Genomic DNA, 22,616 nt, shown 5'->3' on the forward strand with positions numbered 1-22,616 from the left:
TATTAAATGGCAAAAAGAACATTGAAAATAGAAGAAAATGTATGAAACTAACTTCATTAAAAACAAGAAGGAAAAAAAAACTACAGTAAAGAACACACCTGAATATGTCTGATCTTTGGATTAAAAGAAATGAAACTTTACTTTCCAAAAGTCCATAAAGAAATGCTATGAAATTAACACAAAAAGGAGCAGAAGTTAATTGTAGTTGTATTTCCACTACTAAACTGAAATAACGTCATTTTGTTGTCTAAGCCAGACTTCATGTTTACGTGCAATAGATGTGTTAAAGTTACAGATGATTCAGATTTTCAGAGGAACTTCAAATTTTGCAATGGTAAACTAAACAATAAGCTCATTGCACGTGTCAAGAATATGCAATCATTGGCGAAATGTGATGACTCGGCTACGGTTCTGTTCTACCAGCTGGTGCAACAAAGTCCAGCTGCTTTCTTTGTCATGATGAATACAAATGTTATGCAAATCGTCTGTGATGTTGATGCGATTAGTATTTACTTCAAGAAAAGTGATGAGGGTTTTAGGCTCCATTTCAACTTTTAATATGATGATATCGAACAATTGTTTCCAAGCTTAGCAAATTAACCTCGTGTTTAATTATTTCATGGCCACAAATGTTACAAATAATAAGTCAGTGCAGTTTATGTGTAATATCTTTAACTCAAAACAATCCTACAAATAATTATTAATATTTAATGTGCTACATCATATATTGAAATTAAAACAAGAGCATGGCGGGTGTGTGTGTGTGATGGTGATGGCAATATAACAGATTAATTTATTTCTGGCTTAAAAGTGAACAAAAAGAAACTTATTCTTCCAGCTTCTAGGATATGTTTTGTTCAAGCATTGCTTAAGGATGTTCAGCACATAATAGTTCTTTTTTTTAGAAAAAATAAATTTGCAGCATTCAACAGTGTCATGCTGGGTTTTAGTTTTTGAGCCCACATGCAGAAACTCACAGAGAGGCAGAATGAAACTTTAGATGTTTATTGACAATAAAGTTCAAAACATCCACAGTCGGGAAGCTGCAGTGGAAGGACTGGCACGGCTGCACACAGGGGAGAGTGGAGGTGAGTTTAATGACCGTAGGAAATCTGGCAACTTGTATGGGTTCGCAGCTTACTTGTGATAAAGAATTCTGGTTGGGGGAAGGTTCCGGTACCAGGTGGCGGGTAGGCGTAGAGGCTGACTCGGAGAGGGACGAGGAAGGGAACGACTCGTGAGAGGGAGAGAGAGAGCCCAGGAGTCTTCGGGGCGGACTCCAGCCGGAGGCGCACAGCGGGCTCTTAAACAGAGGGATGTGGGAGGACTCCAGTTCCCGGTGAGTCTCGCTCCCAGCGTCGTGAGGGGACTACCCTCTAGGCTCGACAACAGGAGTTCTCCGGGGAAAACTTGAAGATGTCCTGGAAGAGGTCACAAAACAACAGGTAAGCTCTTAAGGCAACTAGAAACAATCTCAATGAGACAAACAGTAGGAAGGCTGGAGGTACCACAATAGGTAAAACACTCTGGCGGTGAAGAGCGGGAGCCTGCCGCTTAAATACTCCTCTAGATGACGATTTGAGCCAGGTGCGTACCGCGGAGCCTGCTGACACACCCACCAAGGACAAGGAAACAGCCTCTGGCGCCCTCAGATGGTCAGAGCTGAAAAAGAAGAAAACCCAACCTGGTACCTAACAAACAGTAAAACGGTGAAATACGGGTGATGTTGCATATGTGGGAACAAGAAATTGACATTCCCTATTAACAAAAGGCAATAACCTTTTTTTAATCACCATCTGGGATTAAATCAGACTAACCTTTTATTCTGTCAAATCAGTTAGTAAAACCAAAATTACTGATATTTGCTAAATGCAAGAACAAGCAATATTATTTTATTATATTGTTTTCTTTATATTTGTTTGCATACATGTCTGTAGTATTTGGTGGAATTTCTGTTCAAACTACTAGTGGCGCCACCACATTGTTTTTTTTCTCTGCAGATGAGGGAGGTGAGAGCTGTTTGTAGGTCCTCGTGTTTCTCTAACACACATTCAACATACCCTAAGTAACCAATAGTGTTCACAACAGGAAAATGTGGTTGTTGTGGTCAAAATTCATCTTGAGTGGGTGCTGAACTGTTTCTCATAAAGTTTTTTCCAGCAAGACAAAAAAAAAGGAACTGTATTCACACCTCACTGATAAACTGAAACGTCAAAGACACTGATCAACTTGTAGAAATCTAAAAATACATCTTTGCAATGCTGCATAATATATAAGAAAATCTGAGAGTCGTAATGTAACATCTGTCTGGTTATTTGCTTTGCATCATGTTGCTAACCTGCTGGATCTCTGCCTCCTCGTCCTCCTCACTGACCAGAGTGAAGCAACGTAACCAAAAAGTGTTTTTCGTAGCTTTTTTATGAAGCTTCATTGATGAGCCTCAATCAGACAAGAGGATGTGTTTGACGAACTGGCCTTCCTGCCTGTTTAGTCCAGTTCTTTCACCTGCTTGTTTACAGGATGTGAAATGAGGTCGTGGGCTCTTTGCCATTTCCCATCGTCTAGTCTTTTAACTATTTCTGTTAGCTGCATTCACAATAGAGTGTTAACCAGGGATTATTTTTGCATTTAGCTAAACTACAATCAAAATCAGATTTGATCAAATATTTCATCACATAAAAAAATAATTTTAATCTGGTGGGAGCTATGATAACCCACTAGCGCTCTGTTTAACTTAGGTTAAACACTGAGTATCCTTGCAAAAGCCACTGACAATAGTATTTTTGTTCAATCCTCCTCACAGGAATGCTGTAACAGTTTGCAGGATGCCTTTAAAGCCATTTTTAACATTTTGGTTGCACTAATTACCTTTTTTCAATGGTAACTGGATAGGAGGTAGGGCAGAGAGAGAAGGGGAAGACATGCAGTAAATGAACCTGGGACCGCTGCGTTGAGAACTGCAGCCTCCCCAGGTGGTGTGTCAGCTCTACCACTGATCCACAAAGCACCCAATTTTCTCATTATTTCATCTTCCTGAAAAGGAGAAGCAGCTAGAGCTCTCTTGTGAGCAAATAGGGAAGCTGAATCATGTGAGTTTATTTATAATGTGACTCAGAATGAAATTACTTGTTAAAAGTAGTTCACTGACCTGTTCTACGCCACATTTTCTAAAGTGATGGGTGTAGCCAATAGCACCTTTTAAATGGTGAGAAATGATGTTTACAGATGACAGTTGATAACTAATTATAAATAGGAATATTTTTTTCTCTGTTTTAGAGTAAGAAGGGTAAATTAAAGAAGTTGTATTCACACCCATACCCAAATAAATTGCAGTTTTATGTATATATCCTAATTCTGTTAATTTTTTTCCTCAGTGACATTAGTCACTTTGTTTCCTTTGTCTTTGTCTATCAACACATGTGTATGTTTCCTGCAAAAATCTAGATGGGCTAGGTTGAATTACAAAGGGAGAACACAATAGAAAAACTCAGAAATTTGAATTAATTTTAAGTTTACTGGTAATTCTTCATGTCTTAAACCTGGCCTAAATATAACTTGAATAGATTTGTAGTTGCAGCTTTTACAGCTTACAATTTATATAAGCCTAAACTCAGAAATTTCCGTTCACACAGGCAGGCTGAAGCCGTAGTGTTAACTTTTTCTTATCAAAAACAGGACAACACTTGATTCCCCCGCCTCCTCTCACAGCTGCAATACTGAAATGTTGAAAATCTGGGGGAATATATCAGTGACTCAGACAGTCTATAGCTTTAATTCAAGTGTAACATGTCTGCAGGTGCGTGGAGTTTTTTCTCTTTTTTCCTCAAAAATGATTTATCAAACAGGCCTGGTTGCAGCTGTGTTGACCTCAAATATCCTGGGTTTTCCTGGATGAGTCAACCTCACCATTTAGTTCCTTATTTCACAAAACACCTACACGGGACAGATTTTACTGTCTGAAATAATTAACACAGTGTACATTACTCAACTTTTTAAAATGTTTTTCTAATTAACTCATTTGTTTTAGTTTGTTTGTTTTTATTTAACCTTTATTTGGATAAAAATTCATTGAGATTAAAAGCTTATTTTTTCATGGCAGTAATGTTAATGACATCCATGCACAAAGATATTATCAGAATCAAAGAGGAGGAAACATGAGTAACACAGGCAGCAGTCATTAATGAAGTCAGATACGAGGGAGATTTCTACTCAGAAATTCCCCTACAAAATGTAAGACAATGCCCATTGTTTTAGAGGAAGTTGTATTACATTGCGTTGGAAAGGATTGGCAAACTGAGATTTAGATGTACCAGAGGACCAATACGGGTTGCACGCATGTAACACTCCGGACTTTTTTGCTCCTAGGTAAAAGCACTACAGCCAACACTGTCATGCCAATTTCAAAGAAACATTGGTTATTGTTGTGGTTTTATTTGTAAGAACATTTATATAAACATTATAAATCTGTACCCCTCCTACGCAGGAACTTTACATTTATTGGGCAGGTGTTAGCTGACTGTAGAAGAAGTAACATGTTCACAAGTTTCAATCAAGTTCAAAAATAAACATGCATGCTCAAACGAGTTCACACGTCAATTTATATTTGACATTACAACTTGTAGAGAAATCTCCCAATTTTTGTAGCCGTCAACAAGCTTCTTGCATAATTCTGGCAGGATATTTGTTTATTGTCTGAAATGGTACAGTTAATGTATTTTGGTTGTCAATAGGAGTAAAGTTTGCGGCCGCTCTGAAACGTTGCCCTGTTTTGCAGTTCAAAACCAGTCGGTCTTTGGAACACCCAGTGGATTTACTTTTGAATTGTTCCATCTATTTTGTGCAATACATCAGTACCACTAACAGCAACACAAACAGTCTCTTTGATGCCTGATAATTGGTGTAGATTTCTATTTTGAAATCCTGAATTTGACAACCCAAAAATTCATCTTATTCCTGATGCCAAACAGCTCAAATTTAAACTCTGATTATTTATTCTGAAATAAATCTGAATCTGGAGGAGTTCTTCCAATTGAGCACTTTGAAAGATGCCTATAAATGCCTAAATGTCACTTCTTGTCATGTATTTCCATCAATAATCCTGCATGTCACTCTGTCAGATGCTTTCTTAGACCACATTGCCTATTTTGGATATGTTTTTTTTTTGAAGTGCTGCTCTTTGAGAGGAAGGGGGTGTTTCAGTATGTGTCACAGGACATGACAAATAATCTGATTTGCTCAGCTTCTGGACGTATGCAATATTTTCATTAAGTCTCCTTAGCCCCTCCTCCTTGTAAAATCTTTAAATTGGAAGAAGCAGAGGGAGGATTAGCACTGCAACAATACCACGAAAAGAAGTGTGTGTTTAGTTTAGCCACAGCTCTCTCACGTCAGCAAAAGCAGAAAGAAGTCGAACAGAGACGTCAAAAAGGTGAGCAGAAAACCACCAGCATGCTTTAAGATTTCCATGAAATACTCCAAGATTAAATCTTTCACTGTGTAAAAATACATATGTTTTTATCATGTCAACAGCGCATACCTGGTAGATCAAGGAGAATTTGATATGAGCATACTGCGTAACTAATTTGAAGTAAAGTGTGCCAGGCGTCATAATCTACGAACCTAAATTGATATGAATTCATTGTACTGATAGAAACTACGTTTACAGTACAGAACAGATGCAGCAACCATCCTCTGAGAGACGTTTGCACTATTTTTACTAAATAAGTTTGAAACAAACAAATGTGCGTGCTACAGATAACTTGCAATACTTACAAAATTTAACTTGCTTATAATACTTTACAGTGCAGAATGAGATAGTGGCTCAGAGGTCTGAGTTTGTTTTTTTTGTTTGTTTGTTTTTTTGAAAGTTTGAAACCAAAAAGTAAGAAAGGTCATGCTGAGAATCTGTTTTAGAGTTGTTAGTTCAAAATACTGCTTGTGTCGTCAAATGCTTTATAATAATCTCCATATTAGGACCACGGGAAGTTTACTTTAGATCAATTGTCCATTTCTGTATTTTTTTCCTCTTCACAGACAAAAATATCCCCAATAAGCAGAAGTAAAACCAGACTTTGTGATGAACCTGTTAGTCATCTTCTCCATCCTTGCAGCCCTCAATGTCAACATGGTGAGCAGCAAGTGAAAATAATACTTTAACTTTGTAGGAAAACACAACCATTTTTTTTGAATCTCTTTTACCACATCTTCTCTCCTTTTAGGTGTTATCTCGACGCTATTTTACAAACAGACAGGGTAAGTTACCATTGCAATTTTTTTTTCCCATCTCTGTCTGAATACCATTTCACTCTCTGCTCCTTATTTTCAACCCTGTTAGCAAAGACTAGAATGATCCAGATTTTATTTTTGTGGAGTGGTGCTGTGGCTAAGGAAAATTACCTCATATATTGACAATAAAATATTAGACTTTTCAAGGACAGACTAGCAACAAACGGATAGGAGCTGCAGATGCCATATGTATGCATATTTCCTGAAATAAGCCCCAATGAATGGCAGGAGGGAGGAGTACAGCAGCAGGGATATCCACTGGACATGTGATTCAGCCTAATGCTCATTGATTTGTATTGCATTAAATTTTTTCTTGTGTGCTTTGGTTTTAGCATCACTAGACTGTCAGTCTGGGAAAGGGACAAGTTACAGGGGAACGGTCTCTGAATCATCATATGGTAATAGGTGTCTCAAATGGAGCAACATTCGACACTATTGGGACGATTCAAATGGAGTTGGCAACCATAATTACTGCAGGTACTGCATGTTTTACATGTAATCCTTCCACATGTTTGAAAGAAACGACAGACTTTTAATATATTTGCCCTTCAACTCTAGGAATCCCAACAACAGAAGGAAGCCGTGGTGCTACGTTCAAAAAAGAAGGCAGGTCAAGATAGAGTTCTGCGATATTCCCAGATGTAAGATTTGTAACACCTCTAAGACACATTTCCCTGCATTTGATTTAAATTTCTCTAATCGTGCTTGCGTTTTTTGCCCTAACGCAGGTTCTCAGGTAACTGCAAAACCGACAACAACACCTCGCAGAGCTGTAGATACAGGTTTGTTTCTAAAATCCTCTGATATCTCAGTGGCATCAGGCGAGTTCATGCATCAGGTATTCACACACACACTTTCATCCCTCCAGAGAGAACGTGTGGCGAGCTTTCTGAGCGGAGGACGAATAAGATTGTGGGAGGCTCTTTCGTACCCATCGAGTCACAACCGTGGATCGCTGCTATCTTTCAAAAGAGTTTCCTCTGCGGTGGTTCTCTCATCGCGCCCGGCTGGGTTCTCACAGCTGCACACTGCTTCCTCGATGGGTGAGAAAGCGAAAAACCCACTTCCACTTCCTCTGCTAATCATCACACGGGAACAATGTTCACGTGAGATGTTTCGTGAGTGTTTGAACCAATTTATATGTGCGTCTATTTAGAAACCAGACCAGTCTCCGGCGTCTGAAGGTGTATCTGGGAAAGTCTGACATCAAGAACTCAGATCGTGACAGGGAGCAAACTTTCTCTGTGGAGAAACTCATCATCCACCAGAAATACAACCCGTCCAACTACGATAATGACATCGGTGTGTATAAACATGCTTTGCTTACAATAGTGTTCATACCTTTTGAACCTTTCCACATTTTGCCATAATGCAACAAAAATTTCAGTGTATTTCAATGGGAATTTATGTGACAGACCAACACAATATCCACTTCATTCTGCGGTGGAAGGAGGGCTGTGTGGCTTTCAGTGTTTTTTAGAGACAGTTTTCAGAAAACTGTGGCATGTATTTGTAGTCAGCCTGCCTGACTTGACAGTTTTTCGTTTAGTGCAATTGCAACTGCATGTGGTTTTTGCTCACAGAATGACAGCTTTGCACATCCTTCTTAAAAAAAACCCTGTTTTTTAACGTTATCCCTGGCTTGTCTGCTGTGTTGCTTAGTTCCCAGGATGCTGTGGGTTTATTAATGTCCTCCCCTGTGAAGTATTCATGGAACAGCTGTGCTTATACTGTACCGAGATCAAATTACACACAAAGAGATTCTAGATGCTAATTAAGTTATTTCTGCGCAGAATTTGATTTGGGTGAATTGTGCCATTTGTTTCTCATTTTTATTTGTAAAAAATATCCTTCTTTTTCCACTTGACACTTGGTAAAGTACATACAATCCCAATAACATACCTGAATGTTTGTCATTTTCAGGTGGCAAAATGTGAAAAATAAATTGTGTAAAAAATATATGCATGAAGATGTTCCAAGACACTGCAGATGTGACATTAATAAGAAAGCTCTCTATGTGCAGAACTTAAATTTAAATTTACATTACAGCTCTACTGAAGATCTCAAACACAAACGGACAAGGTGCATTGAAGACAGCTTCTGTTCGGACAGTTTGCCTTCCTCCGCTCAACACTTACCTGCCTGTTGGAGTCACATGCAGCATTGCAGGATATGGGAAGGAAAACTCTGGTAAGTACGGCAATATGAATATCCTGAGAGTCATTAGTGAAACACCCATTTCAGTGTCGCTTACACCTCATGCTGTGTCGTCTGCAGGTTCGTGGTCTTACTCTAATCGGCTGAAACAGGCTACTGTGAGGCTGCTCTCCTCCACCAACTGCAAAGTTGAAGAGTCCTATAGAGCTTTACTCACTGACAACATGATGTGCGCTGCGAGCCCTGATTGGAGCACCGACTCCTGCAAAGTAAGCACATGATGAAGTGTATAAATATCTGTGGACATCTAGAGAAATTATATATATATATAATTCTTTCCAGACTGTAAATAACAATAAGTGATGTTAGTTTTCTCTATATCTGATTTATCCAAACATAGAAATATTCCTTAAATGACAAATTTTTATTTATTAATGATAAATTATTATTGATTCGCCGACCCTCTTTTCACAGGGAGACTCCGGGGGCCCACTGGTGTGTCAGGCGTCGGGACGCATGTTTCTCTTTGGGGTGGTGAGCTGGGGCGAAGGCTGCGCCAGTGAGAACAAGCCAGGTGTTTACACAAAGGTGACCCACTACAACGACTGGATCGCAGACAAAACCGGGCTTTCTGAATACACAAAAGGATTGATGTATCCTCAAAAATAAAACTCCAGCGCATGTCGAGTAGTCTTCTGGCCAATGCATGTTTATAAGAGGAAAATCTGGCGTCTATTTCAAAATGGTACGCGTTATTGTGCAGCAGGTTTGGCTGCACAGTAAGAGTGTCAGCCTAAAAGGAACAGTGACAGAAAGATGAAATTTACTTGAGCTTAGTCAAGATTGCTTCTTGGTTGTTTTAGTTGGCTGGGAAAGTAGGACAATGTTTGCTGTAAGGTCAAACTGCATTTTCAACATTAATTTGTGTTATAACATTTTCCAACATTGACACAATACAACTGAGAAGGCCTAATAATTTGACCCTGTGGTTACAGTTGTGACCTGACGGTTATATATACCACCACTGACTGAGCTGAAACCAGCTAAGGCTGAAAACATTGACAAATAAATAATTATTTATATCGCCTGTATTTCAATGGCAGCTCACAAGCTTTGATGTGTATTTAAATTTATCTTTGCATAATTGTTTTAAAGAGTTTTAAAGAATTTGTTTTTGTAAATATACAGTGATGCATTTTTATATATGTAAGAACGATGCATAAAAATAACATGTATTTTTTTTTCAACATTTTACTTATTTAACTTAAAAAAATGCTGATTCTGAAGGCTGGTCCTGCTTGTTTCTTTTTTGTTTGAGTTATATAAAATATGAAATAAACATTTTGAACCATAATGTGCTATTTTATTTCAGGTCTCTAAATCATTCTTTCTTTCTTTCTTTCTTTCTTTCTTTCTTTCTTTCTTTCTTTCTTTCTTTCTTTCTTTCTTTCTTTCTTTCTTTCTTTCTTTCTTTCTTCTCCTTCTTCTTCTTCTTCTTCTTCTTCTTCTTCTTCTTCTTCTTCTTCTTATTATTATTATTATTATTATTATTATTATTATTATATAATTAGCATAATGATGATTAGATAATAATATTATATATTAATTATATTATTATAATTATAACTATAATCACTGTAATTATAATTATGATATATAATTATATATTATTAGTTATTAGTTGTTATTATTATTGTTATTATTATTATTATTATTATTATTATTATTATTATTATTATTATTATTATTATTATTATTATTATTATTATTATTATTAGAGCGAGATAATCTGTTTCAGTAGTTTAGATGTCTGACTGGTTGCACTTCGCCTTGCGCAAACACCAGAGGGCGCTGTTGTGCTAAGATGAAATGGCCACAATATTGAAACTGAATGAGTTCAAAGTGCAAAAGCTTCAAACCGCAAATGACAGAAACAGCATGTTTCAAATCGTTATAAAAACTGTGATTTCAGAAAAATAAAAGTAAATCCATTTCTCTGGGACAAGCTGGAGGGTCATAAAGTCTTCAACAATTGTTAATTAATTACCTAATTCTTAATTAATTGTCTATTAATTAACCCAAGATTACCTGGTCATTACCTGTTCTTGTAATGAGTCAAAGTCAAACATGTTTTCCATCTCACTAAGATCTCAGGTGAAGCAGTGTTATGGAGAAGAGAACAAATTAATGCACGTTTCAGACAGATCCTAATAAACATCCATTTAGAAAAGTAATTGATAACCTCTGAAGAATTAAAATCAGGTAAGACAATGGTTTTTATTTTCTGCAGTGCTTCAAGATTCCTGGAGAAGCTCAAGAATCAGGACTTCAGTTCATATTTTAGGTGTTTGCTAACATCTTCTCACCGGATGTGGGAGGAAAGAATATCTGAATATTGTAATCACGCATATTTGTCTTTCTTATTTCATTCTAAATAGATTTCTATTCTACTCATAACTGTGGTACTGACTAAACAACTGATACACAACTTTCAGTATGCAGTGAAATTAACGCTTATCTTACCCATCACTGATAAACAAAAATGTAGTTTGTTTTCCTTCTTTTTTTTTCTTTTTTTATCTCATTTGCTGCCACTCTCCATTTTACTTTGCACACGACAGGAACAGCAGCTTCTACCCGAGAGAAACAGACTGCTTGAGTCTGTTTCAGGAATTATAATCACTTGCCCTCGTACCACCACAAGAGTCCCTCAATGGACTTTAAACATGAATGAAGTTGCTGTAATGCAGTCATTAAATCCTTGTTGCTGCTTGTCTTTTCAGATCTCTGTCCACCCTCTGGGAGGCACAGCCACACTGGCTCTGCTGTGATTTACACCCCTCCTCTCCTGTCTTCACCACTTCATTTTCCGTTTAATCATATGTTCCTTTTAACCTCTTCACTTTGCCTTCATCCAAACCTTTGTTCAACCTTCAAGTTCATGATTCCAAAAATATTCTCATCCACCTCCTGAATGCTTTTATTTTATGGACTTCCCTGACACCTGCTCTTTTTTTGAATTACCACAAAAAGGTGAAGAGGCTGAAGTTTAAATCCCTTGTGTAAATAGGAGCTGTATTTTTGAAAAAAAAAAAAATAATATATATATATATATATATATATATATATATATATATATATATATATATATATATATATATATATATATATATATATATATATACTCCTATGCATCTATTTTTTAAATAGAAAAAACAAAGAAAAAACAGTTTCTTAATAATATAATTTTAATTAGGTGCTTCAGATGTGTGGAGTGGCAGCATCCACATGGATGAATGGATGGATAATTCAACATCCAGAGCAAGGCTGGACCTTACATCAAAAAGTAATCACGTCTGTGTAAACCAGGTTATTTTTAACACTCGCTCACATGACTCACTGAGGTTTTGGAGAATTTAATGATTAGTTTGATAAAGCAAACAAACAGAAGACAATTTATTTTTTATTGTGGATCAAATATATGATCAGGGTGTCCCAAATTTTCTTCAGCTGAGAACACATTTGTGTTGATGTCTTTTTTGTAATGAGTAAAATCAGATTCATTTTTGGTGCTAATGTGCAAACAAATAACTGTGTTTTTAACATTTAAGGTGGTCTACTAATTTTCTTACGACTGTGTATAATACACAATCTCTCTTAATTTATCTACTCTAATTTGACTATACCTAAAATCAGTTAGTCAATCAATCAATCATGTAACAAAAGATCCTTTAAAGAGATTACAAAGATGTAAAGCTAAATGACAGACTGCAAATTTAAAACAGTGATACATTAATCACTTTTTTGTGGATGGGGAACTGTGTAAACACATCTAGATTAGTAGATAAAAAAATAATATTTATATTTCTTTTGATAACCAAAGTTGAAATAAAACAGCTATAAGCTTGGATTAGACGAGAGACAGAAAAGAGACATCCTTGCTTTGCTTTCAAAAACATCTAGGCTTTCAACAAGGCTGTTTCACAGCTGAGAGCCATAAAAGGGGAAAAATGCTTCCCTGCGTGTTTTAGTTCTCACTCTAAGTACCAGCAGAAGACCCTCACTGAAGGGCCTGATGGTTTCTGGGAAGGGGTGTGGGATAGGTCCACTAAGAGTCAAAATAACAACAAAAACACCTAAAATATCTATTCTAAAATTTGCAGGTAGCCAATGTAGAGACTTAAAAAAATGCACTTTGTTTTTAGTGAATATTTTGATATTTAAGAAATTAGAACACTATTGTCAAGTTCATTTATTTCAGTAACTCAGTTAACTGAATAAAAGCCATAGCATAGATAAATTACACACAGACTGATGTTTCTGTCAGCTCTGATGATTTTCTGCTTATAGCTAATGAAAGCACAATATCTGAGATGAGAATATCACATCAGACGGATAAAGACATTACTAAAACAGAAAGGTGGGTTTTACATCTGTTTATAATGAGCGTATGTTTAGAAAAAAGGAAAACACAAGTGAGGGTATCACGACGGTATCCATTGTGCAACATTGCGCAGACAAAGCAGATCAGCTCGGTAGAGCAGGTCTAACGTCACATTTTGTCACACTGCGTATGACTCACACCTCTCCGTCTGAGACCCCATACCTGCGACTCTGTGAAAGGAACACTTCACAGGGAAAGCTACATCACTTCTGCAGCAATGAAAACAAATCATTAGTGGCCTCCCAAGCATCCCGGCACATTTTGTTGAAAGGAATCACATTCCAGCTGGTTGCTGCTGAAAGCATACTTGAAAACCTTCTTAAGAGACCAAAAGCAATGCTTTCTATCAAACTGTGTTTAGACAAGCGCCCATACACAGATTGCTAACAGTAGGACTTCTGCGACCAATCATCGCCTGCCTTACTCCTCGTCAGTTACTCGCTAGTTTATACTACTCCTTCTTTTACTTGGGCTAAATCCATATATGGGTTTGAGATGCAGCGAGTGCAACACTTTACTCCTGTTTAAGGGCAATTCCTCCGGAGAGGGGATGAGATGGCAGATAAAAGACTGCAGGAGCACCAGAATGTCCAGTCTGTCCTGTTTGGATAGCAGCTTCTCACCAGGACACGCTGCATACATAAACACAGCAAGGGTCACTTGGCCCCAGGCCCTTTGGTCAGTATGGGGTGTCGGGGGTATAAATACAGCTCGTTTTGCTGTTGGGGTGTCCAGTTTCCCCAACACAGGATCAGATTTCAAAAAAAGAGAGAACACCACCAACAACCATACACACTCACACTCAGAAAGACCAAGCCAGCGTGCCAAAAGTAAGACAAGAGGCATTATAACATGGGGGTTTCACAGTTTCACGCTGGCACACTGTCAGGTGGTTGTTGAAATACTCGAATATCCAACTTTATCTTTGTTTTTAACGCAATAGGTTAGTGAAACGCTGGTGCCATGTGGTGATCTTTGAGACTCCTTTCAGCTCCAGGCTGCAGCAAGCTGAATCCTTGGTCTTTATTTAGACCTGGACATTGAGGCCTGGAGACATGAACTCCTGGCCTACCTTTTAGTGAACACGGCTCAAATGTCAGATCGAGATTTAAAGCTTCAATATTAATAATAATAATTTAAAAAAAGGATCGAAACTCCCCCGTTTAGGTTCACACATTACGAAGCAGAGGTGCTGATTTGGCTCTCCACCATGAGAGGCTGACCTTTTTGAGGGCTGCACAGAGCGAAACCTCACTGGCTTGGAGATGTTTCACCTGCAACCGGATCTTCTCTTATATCTCAGAGAGTCTCTTCCCATCAGGACTCATTAACTTACCCCAACACTTTCCTTTTAGGGTGCACTGGCACGCATGACGTAATTTAGGAAGAGCTCTAGTTTGCGGAGTGTGTGCGTACAGCAGGGAGAGCGTCAGTGCGCACCGAGCAGCCTGGCAGCTGTATTCCTAGGCTCTGATTGGGCGGAGGGCGGTGATTCCTTCTGTCACGATTTGGGTCGCTCCCACCGGAGGACACCGTCCGCTCGAGTCCAGCTTTCACCGAGGTACTCGGGAGAGGAGGCAGGATTCCTCTGAAAGGGCTGGGCTGTCAGCTCGGTGTCTGTCTCCGAGGAGGAGAGGAGCAGGAGAGAGAGAGAGGGAATAAAAGATCATCAGCGCTGGAGCTACCAGCTGCCTTTTATTTTATTTTTTTTCCTCCGTCGGGGCTGTGTTGAAAGTCTTTCACGATGCCGGTGTTTCACACCAAGACCATTGAGAGCATCCTGGAGCCGGTGGCCCAGCAGATCTCCCACCTGGTCATCATGCATGAGGAGGGGGAGGTGGATGGGAAAGCCATCCCGGACCTGTCGGTGCCGGTGGCCGCGGTGCAGGCGGCTGTGAGCAACCTTGTGCGGGTGAGTCCCGAGTTTCGGGGGAGGGGGGGGAAGGCAAGGCGAAAATCCTGCCCGAGCGTCAAATTTCTGTCCCAAACTTCCTGCGGTTCTGGGAACCGATTAGATCGATGAGGGGTCCAGACAGCCGCCGGCTTTATGGTTTATTCATTCAGTTCCGTGAATCATGAGGAGAAGAGACCATAAAACTGTCCTGGAGCTGCAGCTGATTATTTTCTGTGGCTTCCAGAAATATGGCTTGGAAATCCCAACTTGCTCCTCACTCACCATTAAAAAGACATAAAGCTGTCGTGCATCAGCGAAGGTTCACGCTTGCATGTGTCCGTGTGTTTGTTTGTGTGACAGGCTCCTGCTTTAGTTTTTTTGTGTGTGTTTTTGTAAGGGCGCAACATGAAATGTCAAACTTTGCACAGACTGGAAGAGAGAGCTGCCAACTTTTCAGTGGAGCTTGGAGTTGGAGTGGGAGAGGGGTGGGGGGGGGTGCGGTCAGTATTAAAAATTAAACAAACAAACAAACAAAAAACAGTGGGATGTGCTGATGCCCAGTGGCGGTTCCATCACGAATGGTCCCCTGGGCCAGCCCCTCCTTCTGCTCCCTGTCCTCTGTTCAGTATTGAACTGTAAAGTTCAGGGTTGACCAGTCCGTTTTTTAGATGATTAATACTGATTAAAAAAAGAAAAGTATGGATTGTCATTTTGATACCAGTAAGTAGCCAACATAGCCCAGAGATTGAGACTTGAGTCTGCATCCTAGACTCTCGTCACACTTCAGTGACAAAAGCAGAGACCTAAAGCTTCGCCTTGAGGTTTGGAACTTGTCATGATCAATCTTTATCTTTGTATAATTGAGCGGAAGTGAGTCAGTAAGTGGAGATATCTTTAGTAATTAATTAGTAATTAGTTGTCAACTCAGAGTTACTACCCGACTTGTTGTGGTCTCAACATTGTGCAGTGTTGAGTTTCCCGTCTTGCTGTTTTGACAGCTTCTGCCAATTAAAGAAATGTTAAAGAAGTCTTTCACAGTTTTACCTCTGAGCAGAATTTACAGTGAGTAATCCAGCGACCACAGCCTGGACACAGATGTGTTCAGTTGTGTTAAATGTCCTTATGTCAACTTAGAATATATAGACTTGAGCAACTTGCAAAAAAAATGACATGTCATGGTACTCCAGTAGAGAGAGATTTGGCAACCCTGATGGCAGCTAAGCTGTATGAGATTTGTGGGGTGGAAGAAATGAGGGTGGATTGAATTCAGAGGATGCTCCTCTGCATGGGAGACCAGTGACAGGAGAAATGTCACTTGTGCCACAAAGGAGACATGTTTTGCTTTTTTAGCTTCAACAAACTGAGTCAAACTACCAGAAACTTTGAGGTTTCATGAAGAAACTCAGCAGTAAGATTTGCCTCATCTCGTTGTTTTTGTTTTTTTATTCCTTTTTTCATCTTCACTTTCTCCTTTATTTCATCTGTGATACAACTGAGTCACATTGGTGTTTTGAGTAGAAAGAGCCCAGTTTCAGTCAGATATTGACGCTTCCTGTGTGTGCTCTGGCTGGAAGAAACAAAAAATCAGTATGGGCTACATCATTTGTGTTGATCTAGGTCGTTATCGATGTGATCTTTACTCACTCGCTCGGTCACTCAGGAGAATTCAACAGAAGACAAAAGTAAACACCTAATCCCTTACATTATAAAAACAGGAAAAATGTGGTCAATAGAAATCATCCTAAAGGACGATTTTGGATGCTTTGATGTAATATTTGATTGTTTAGACCCTGATTTTCTGTATTCCTTGTTTGTCGTTTGCAATTTAAAGGATTTGCTCTTCAAGTTTACTCCGAAAAAGAAAATTGTTGCATCAACTCCATTTAGGATAGGAGTTGAAGTACTAATTTGATGAATGGGTAATTTGCAGTCTGCATTAGAGATAAGAAAGTGAATCTACTCTGATGCAATGCTATTCATCTCTATTGAGCCCTCGATGTCCGCTGGCCATCAGACACTTTTTCCTTCTCTCTCTGTTCTTGTGGGTCTACTTCATTCAGACAGCAAGCAGAAGGAGGCTAAAAGCCGCCTCAGGCTTGTCGCTGGGTATCACATCATGGATATGAGAGTCCGGGAGGAGGGATCAGGGAGTTTCACAGGAAGCTATTGAACACAGAACAAGCTCTCGGGATGGAGATGTACAGTAAAAAGCAGAAAGATGAGGAAGATATCACGATAGAGGCGAAGAAGGATGCACTTAAAAGTCTCAGCGTTGAGAACCGCTGGTGTATTTTTAGGAAAAGGAAGAGAAAAGCTTTCAGACTACTTATTCTCTTTCAGGCAGAGGAGAAAAAGATGCATTTGCTGACAGATTTGCAAGTCTACAGAAGTGGGTGACAAGAGAGCACCAACGCTGCTTGAGAACGCAGCTTGTGAAACATCCACCACTCTGTTGCTGGGTAGATCAAGTTAACTGGATGTAAAGAACACCCAAAACCTAAAAGTGAAGCTGTTTGGCACACACAGGCTTTATTTTAGAAGGCTGACTCATATCTAGCCTTGTGCAGACCGAGTTAACGCAGTATGCTATACAGCAAGATGCCAATGTCACCACAAGGGTCCCAATGAACACTGATACGGTTACAGTTAACCCCATCCAAGGTGGGCTGAAGAAGGGAGGGGCGTTTGCACTTAAGATCTTGGACCACAAAGACTCTTAAAATCGCTCAAGGCAGTGTCACTCTTGAGCCCCCCCCTCCCCCCTGAGATTGAGCGTGGGCTGATGCAGATTCAGCTAAAGATGTGGGACATACTGCTGTTTCTGGTGTGTCTGGTTGGAAGCACAAGCGTTTCTTAGCATTCTGCTGATTGAAGAGCTGGCTCAGGGATAGAAGTGTCTGCTCCTGAAGGAGTCAACATGGACTCCTTCAGGAGAGCATCTTTCGTGGGGGGAGGTGGGGAGAGGAAGAATAAATAGATTCAGCACTGAGTAAAGAAAGTGCACACTTTACTGAACAGAGAGGGAGAGGAGGTATGTGAGAAGTAGGCCTGTCACCTACAATACAGTGATGATATGATGCATAACGAGCAGAAGATAAGAGTGGAAGAAATGCCAACATTTTGCCAAAGAAAATGTTTTAAATGGAAATGTAATTTAATTCATGTGCCAGCTCTCACCAAGGCCAGTAAGGTCCATGTTTCTGCCAAACCTCAACAAATAAAAAAATAAAAAATAAATAAAAAAAAGACTTTTCTTTTTGTTCTTTGGCAAACCAGAGATGAGTCAAAGTTGGTGACTTCATGATGAACTGTGACCTTTTACTTTAAAACTGGGATATTTGATGCACTAGACGATAATGTCAACTTCATTGTAATGTAAGAGCAGATATCTGTGTCTTTAAACCACCAGCAAACTCTCCTTTTTAAGTAACGGAAGATAAAATGATGGCTGACACACTGGGCATAACATTATGACGACTGATGAGAGGTAAAATGGATAACACTAATTATTAGTGGGATGTATTGGATAGCCAGTAAAAAGTTGTATCTTCAGAGTTGAGTGATTTTGACAAGATCCAGAAAACTAGAAGACACCAGACTACTGAAACTCAAATTGCTGCAGAAGGTCATGCTGGTCCTGACAGAAAAATGTCAGGGATGAGCTTTGTTACAGTCAATCCACAGAAGCATTTTTGTGTATTTCAAGATCTGAAGAAACTGTCTGAACTTGTGAGTCTTAGGTGAGACAAAGCACAGTTTGATAGCTGTGATCAATAGCTGTCAGTTTCCTGCTGGAACAATCACGTCTATTAAAGATGTACGAACCCCACGTACAGCCCGCTTCAATGTCCTCTGCAAACCACTTTACTCTGCATTATTAATGCATTGCACAATCGATAGCAAGTGTTGCTGCTTACAGGAAACAGAGTTTGTCTGGACGACCCTTCCGGGTCGCCACACTTGTAGAACTGCATTCCTTAGGAGTATTTTTTGAACAAAGAAAGTTTTCAAGACAGATCAGTTTCATCAGGTCATTTTGACATTTTCAGTTTCACCTTTTTGAAACTATATAGTAGGGTTTTAATAATAAAGTGCACCATTACTTCATTTATTTTTATGTGTGTTTTGTTCACACAAAAGTGTAAACTGAATTTAAAGTTCCCCCAAATTAATTTGCGTCCTACAAATTAAACTCTTGTTCAGTTCCTACACCATGTTATTTTTGTATTCAATGCATGGTTTCTGGAAAATAAGTTGTAAGTGATTCAAATGCAGGCAGACATTCTGTGAAACTTCTTATGCTTCTCCTCCCAATGCCTGTTATGCAAATGAATATAACAATTGTCACTCTTTCCTCTAATCAGACAAAAAAGGTTTTCAAATTTTCTTTATTTAAGCAATTTACCCTCTTGGATTTTATGTGATAGACAAGCACAGATTAGAACATGACTAGCAGGGTTCTAAGCGAGAGCGGCTAAGATCCTGTTGGTAACTCTGGAGGAGCTGCAGAGATCCACAGCTCAGGTGAGAATAACCTGCTGACACAGCAATCCATGTTTCGTTTTATTGCACCATTCATACACGTGGCAATCCATAGGACTTTATGTCAGTAGAAAGACAAAAAGAAAACAACAAAGTTTAAGAGCATTGCATAAAAGAAACAAATGTTAAAATACAGATATTACAGATATTAACAGCAATTTTAATTTTGGCTCATATACTGTCCAAATTTGGTTTGTACTTAATTCTTTTATTTATATATAATTTATATTATTTTAATTTTTTAAAGCTGGCCACATTATGTAAAGGGCACATAAAGAATATGGGGGAAAAAAATAAAAATTCTCTGGCCAGATGAGAACAAATTTTAGGTTTCTGGCGTACATGCAAAATGCTCTGTGGGATGGAAACCTAACACTGCACGCTAAAAATACCACCCCCAGGGAGAAACATGGTAATGGCAGCATCATTCTGTGGGAATATTTTTCTTTGACAGGGAGCTGCTCAGAGCGGATGGGAAGATAGATGGATCTAAATGCAGAGCAATTCAGTAAGATAAACTGTTAGATGCTGCAAAGGACGTAAGTCTTCAGTGGCAGGGCATCTAGAGCTGCTATGGAGTCATTTGGTCGGCTCTGCCAAGGTCAACACCTAAATCTAATTGAGAATCTCTGGCTGGCTGTCAGGTACTCTCTCTACCCCATCTGACTGAACTGTTGCAAAGAAGAATTGGTCAACATTTTAGTGAATATGCAAGGCTGCTAGAGACAAAGGCTCGCGGCTTTAACAGCAGCTAAAGGTTGGAGTGCAGAGTACTGACTCAAGGCTGAACACAAATAAATGCAAGCTATTCAGATCTTTATTTGTAAAAAAATAAAAAAATAAATAAAAAAATCAAAGCAAGTATAATTTTCCTTCCATTTTACAGTTATGCACGTTTCTTTTTGGTATATCACATAAAATACCAGTAAAACCAATTAGTGGTTGTAATGTGGGGAAAATAAGAGAAAGGTCAAACAGTATGAATATAGTTCATTTGGTACTGCAAGAACAATAAGCATTACGGAGCTTTATTCTGTTTACAAAATCAACTAACACTGAACAGAATGGTTTCTTGTTAGATTGCTAAGACTAACCAATAAACCATATCTCTGAGTAAAATTTTTGTGGTCAAAATAAGAAATCGCTGCAGCTCATACAGATACCACAGCCCATTTGCCGTTTCCTGATTCTCTGGAGCCAAAAAGTCTATTAACAAAATTTCACCGAAGCAGCAGGAAGAAACTGATGTCATCATTTTGCAGTAATTGCATCTCAAACGTGTGAATGCTCAGGGATATATGTGTGTGTGTGTGAGAGAGAGAGAGAGAAAGAGAGTTTATTTTATATTTTTGAAGGCTTTCAACCAGGAATCTGTTGGGATTCAGAATCCCTGTGGAGACTGAAATGCCGGACCACACACATTTATTTGACTATTTGAGGGCTGCAAGTTAATTTAAAATAATTAAAGCTGTGATTATGAAGTTTAGTGGAAAGGGTGTGCATGTCCGTGTAAGGCTGATCACGCTTGTGTGTGTGAAGGATGTAGTTTAGTAGCACTGAGCGTCTTCAGAAGAATCATGTGGCGAGTAATAATGTTACAAGTTGAAAAAATGAAATAAAACTAACTTCCTCATATGTTTTTCATCTGATTTAATACTAAAGATAGTTAGTTTTGCCTGCAGAGTAACAGACAGGGGAAATGAACTGGACCCCAAGCTGCTTTTCCCAGCTCATGAGAAATGACATGCATGCATGGTTGGAATAGGCGTGAATTGATACACACTCATTCACCCTTTCAGTCTATTAATAGTGCCCTTTAAAAAACATTTCCTGTCTTGCTGCAGCTAATGATAATAGAATAAATATGTGTGTGTTTCAGGTGGGGAAGGAAACAGTTCAAACCACAGAGGACCAGGTGATGAAGAGAGATATGCCTCCTGCTTTTATTAAGTAAGCCTGTCGCTGAACCGGAGCGCATGTTCTGGAAAAGTAAATGACTGCCACTGTATCTCTGTCTGAGAGGGTCAAAATGCTGGAAATGATGGACTTTATCTCAGCACACAGAGAACTTGTTGAAAAGAGGATTCCAGGCGTTTTAATGTCAGGAAAACTGGCTCCGTTCCCAGCTACAACAAAAAGCTACTTCTGAGGCTGAGCCCGGGTGCTTGTCCGGCTCCAGCATCCAGACTTGCTGAGAGGCTGTTAGCTGTTTTCCAGCTCGCATCCAAAGAGCTGACATAAAAGCTCAGGGTGCTCACCGAGAGCATTTATGCAAATGTTAATGCCCCAGCTCTGTGGTTCTCAAACTGTGGTGCAAGCACCTCTCGTGGTACTGCAGCACCATCTTAACTGACAGAGGTTGAATAGCATATACAGTATATGAAAAAAACACAAACCGTCAGCATTGCAAATAAAAGGCTTATTACTTCTGCTGTCACTGTGCTTCAAGTACGTAGCAATGTTACATTTTGAGGTCAGGGTCAGAACTTTCCACTTGGGCCTTTCAACGTGACAATTTTGAAAAAACACAATTAAACTGCATCCTTGAACAAAACTTACAGAATAAAATTATATGAATGATTTTTGATATTTTTTCTTTTCCTTTCTTTTTTTTTTAGTTCTTTTTTGTGAACACTGAAACAGTAAAAGTCCTGCTTTATTTTTGTTTTCTATTTATGTGGGTGCATACAAATCTTGGTATTCTTTAAGTTATCTGACACATTAACATACAGCTTGTTTTCCCACCCACTCCTCATTTTCCACTGTTGCCTGTTGATCAATTTTAAAATATTTTGCAGGTTCACAGAAATTATTCACATCTCCAGCAGGTCAAATCGGCTGGTCTTCTTCTCACGCATGCACGGGCTCCTACACCGTAAATCTGGCTTGTGGGGCGTAGGAGCGGGAGCATGTGGGAATGCGAACTTGCCTAAATATAGACGAGCCATCGGCCATTGATACCCTGACCAATGGGGTCAGAATGAGGGGGGATTTAGCTTTATTTGAATCCTCATAAAATGCATCCCCCCTGGGTCAATCGCTGACTGAAGATTAAAATTCATGTTTAGAAGTTGAGCCCATGTTTTTTCTTAAAATGTTTACAAACTGAAGTTAACAGAGTTGATCATGTTGTCACTTGAATTGATTTGAAATTGTAAGTCTCTCGAAACAGAGCAGTCACACTCTGAAGTAAGTTCTCAATTGGAAAAAAAAAAAAGCATTGTAATGGGCATTTATATAATCTTGCTTAAGTCTCACTTTTGTCCTCATATTCAACTTGTGTTTAATATGATA

General features: G+C 39.0%; 2 protein-coding genes and 1 long non-coding RNA gene across 10 annotated transcripts in view; 2 read left to right on the forward strand and 1 right to left on the reverse strand.

Moving 5' to 3' along the window:
* Nucleotides 1-932: 932 nt before the first annotated feature.
* Nucleotides 933-1,699, reverse strand: LOC106944821 (uncharacterized). Its single transcript, XR_001424419.1, has 2 exons — nt 1,509-1,699; nt 933-1,421 (listed from the first exon to the last, which is right to left on the reverse strand). It is a non-coding gene; the product is annotated as an uncharacterized LOC106944821 (long non-coding RNA).
* A 3,467-nt stretch (nt 1,700-5,166) lies between these two features.
* LOC106944819 (tissue-type plasminogen activator) lies at nt 5,167-9,663 on the forward strand. The gene is made up of 11 exons (XM_015028087.1): nt 5,167-5,428; nt 6,034-6,127; nt 6,219-6,252; nt 6,618-6,762; nt 6,844-6,926; nt 7,014-7,067; nt 7,154-7,328; nt 7,442-7,587; nt 8,335-8,475; nt 8,563-8,711; nt 8,917-9,663. The coding sequence occupies exons 2-11, from the start codon at nt 6,077-6,079 to the stop codon at nt 9,109-9,111; spliced, it is 1,173 nt and encodes a 390-aa protein (XP_014883573.1). The 5' UTR covers nt 5,167-5,428; nt 6,034-6,076; the 3' UTR covers nt 9,112-9,663.
* Nucleotides 9,664-14,314: 4,651 nt separating this feature from the next.
* LOC106944815 (vinculin) overlaps nt 14,315-22,616 on the forward strand; it is a 39,407-nt gene continuing 31,105 nt past the window's right edge. For 7 of the 8 annotated variants that reach the window (XR_001424412.1, XR_001424416.1, XR_001424414.1 and 4 more), the window contains exons 1-2: nt 14,316-14,798; nt 21,202-21,272. Coding sequence is in view for 1 of the 8 variants with exons in the window: in XM_015028082.1 (XP_014883568.1) it covers nt 14,631-14,798; nt 21,202-21,272 (239 nt within the window). In the remaining 7 variants the exon portion in view is untranslated. Of the gene's footprint in view, nt 14,799-21,201; nt 21,273-22,616 lie in introns of all 8 variants that reach the window. The other variant, XR_001424418.1, reaches the window with a different exon arrangement.

This window comes from Poecilia latipinna, unplaced genomic scaffold, assembly GCF_001443285.1.
Source record: "Poecilia latipinna isolate Pla-1442-1.1 unplaced genomic scaffold, P_latipinna-1.0 Scaffold113, whole genome shotgun sequence".
NCBI classification, from domain to species: Eukaryota; Metazoa; Chordata; class Actinopteri; order Cyprinodontiformes; family Poeciliidae; genus Poecilia; species Poecilia latipinna.

Excerpts from the sequence above, each read along its gene's own strand:
- LOC106944819 (XM_015028087.1), top strand. The coding sequence starts at position 6,077 with ATGAACCTGTTAGTCATCTTCTCCATCCTTGCAGCCCTCAATGTCAAC. Across the intron at positions 6,763-6,843 it reads GGCAACCATAATTACTGCAG|GAATCCCAACAACAGAAGGA; the intron begins GTACTGCATGTT and ends CTTCAACTCTAG. Across the intron at positions 7,329-7,441 it reads GCACACTGCTTCCTCGATGG|AAACCAGACCAGTCTCCGGC; the intron begins GTGAGAAAGCGA and ends GCGTCTATTTAG.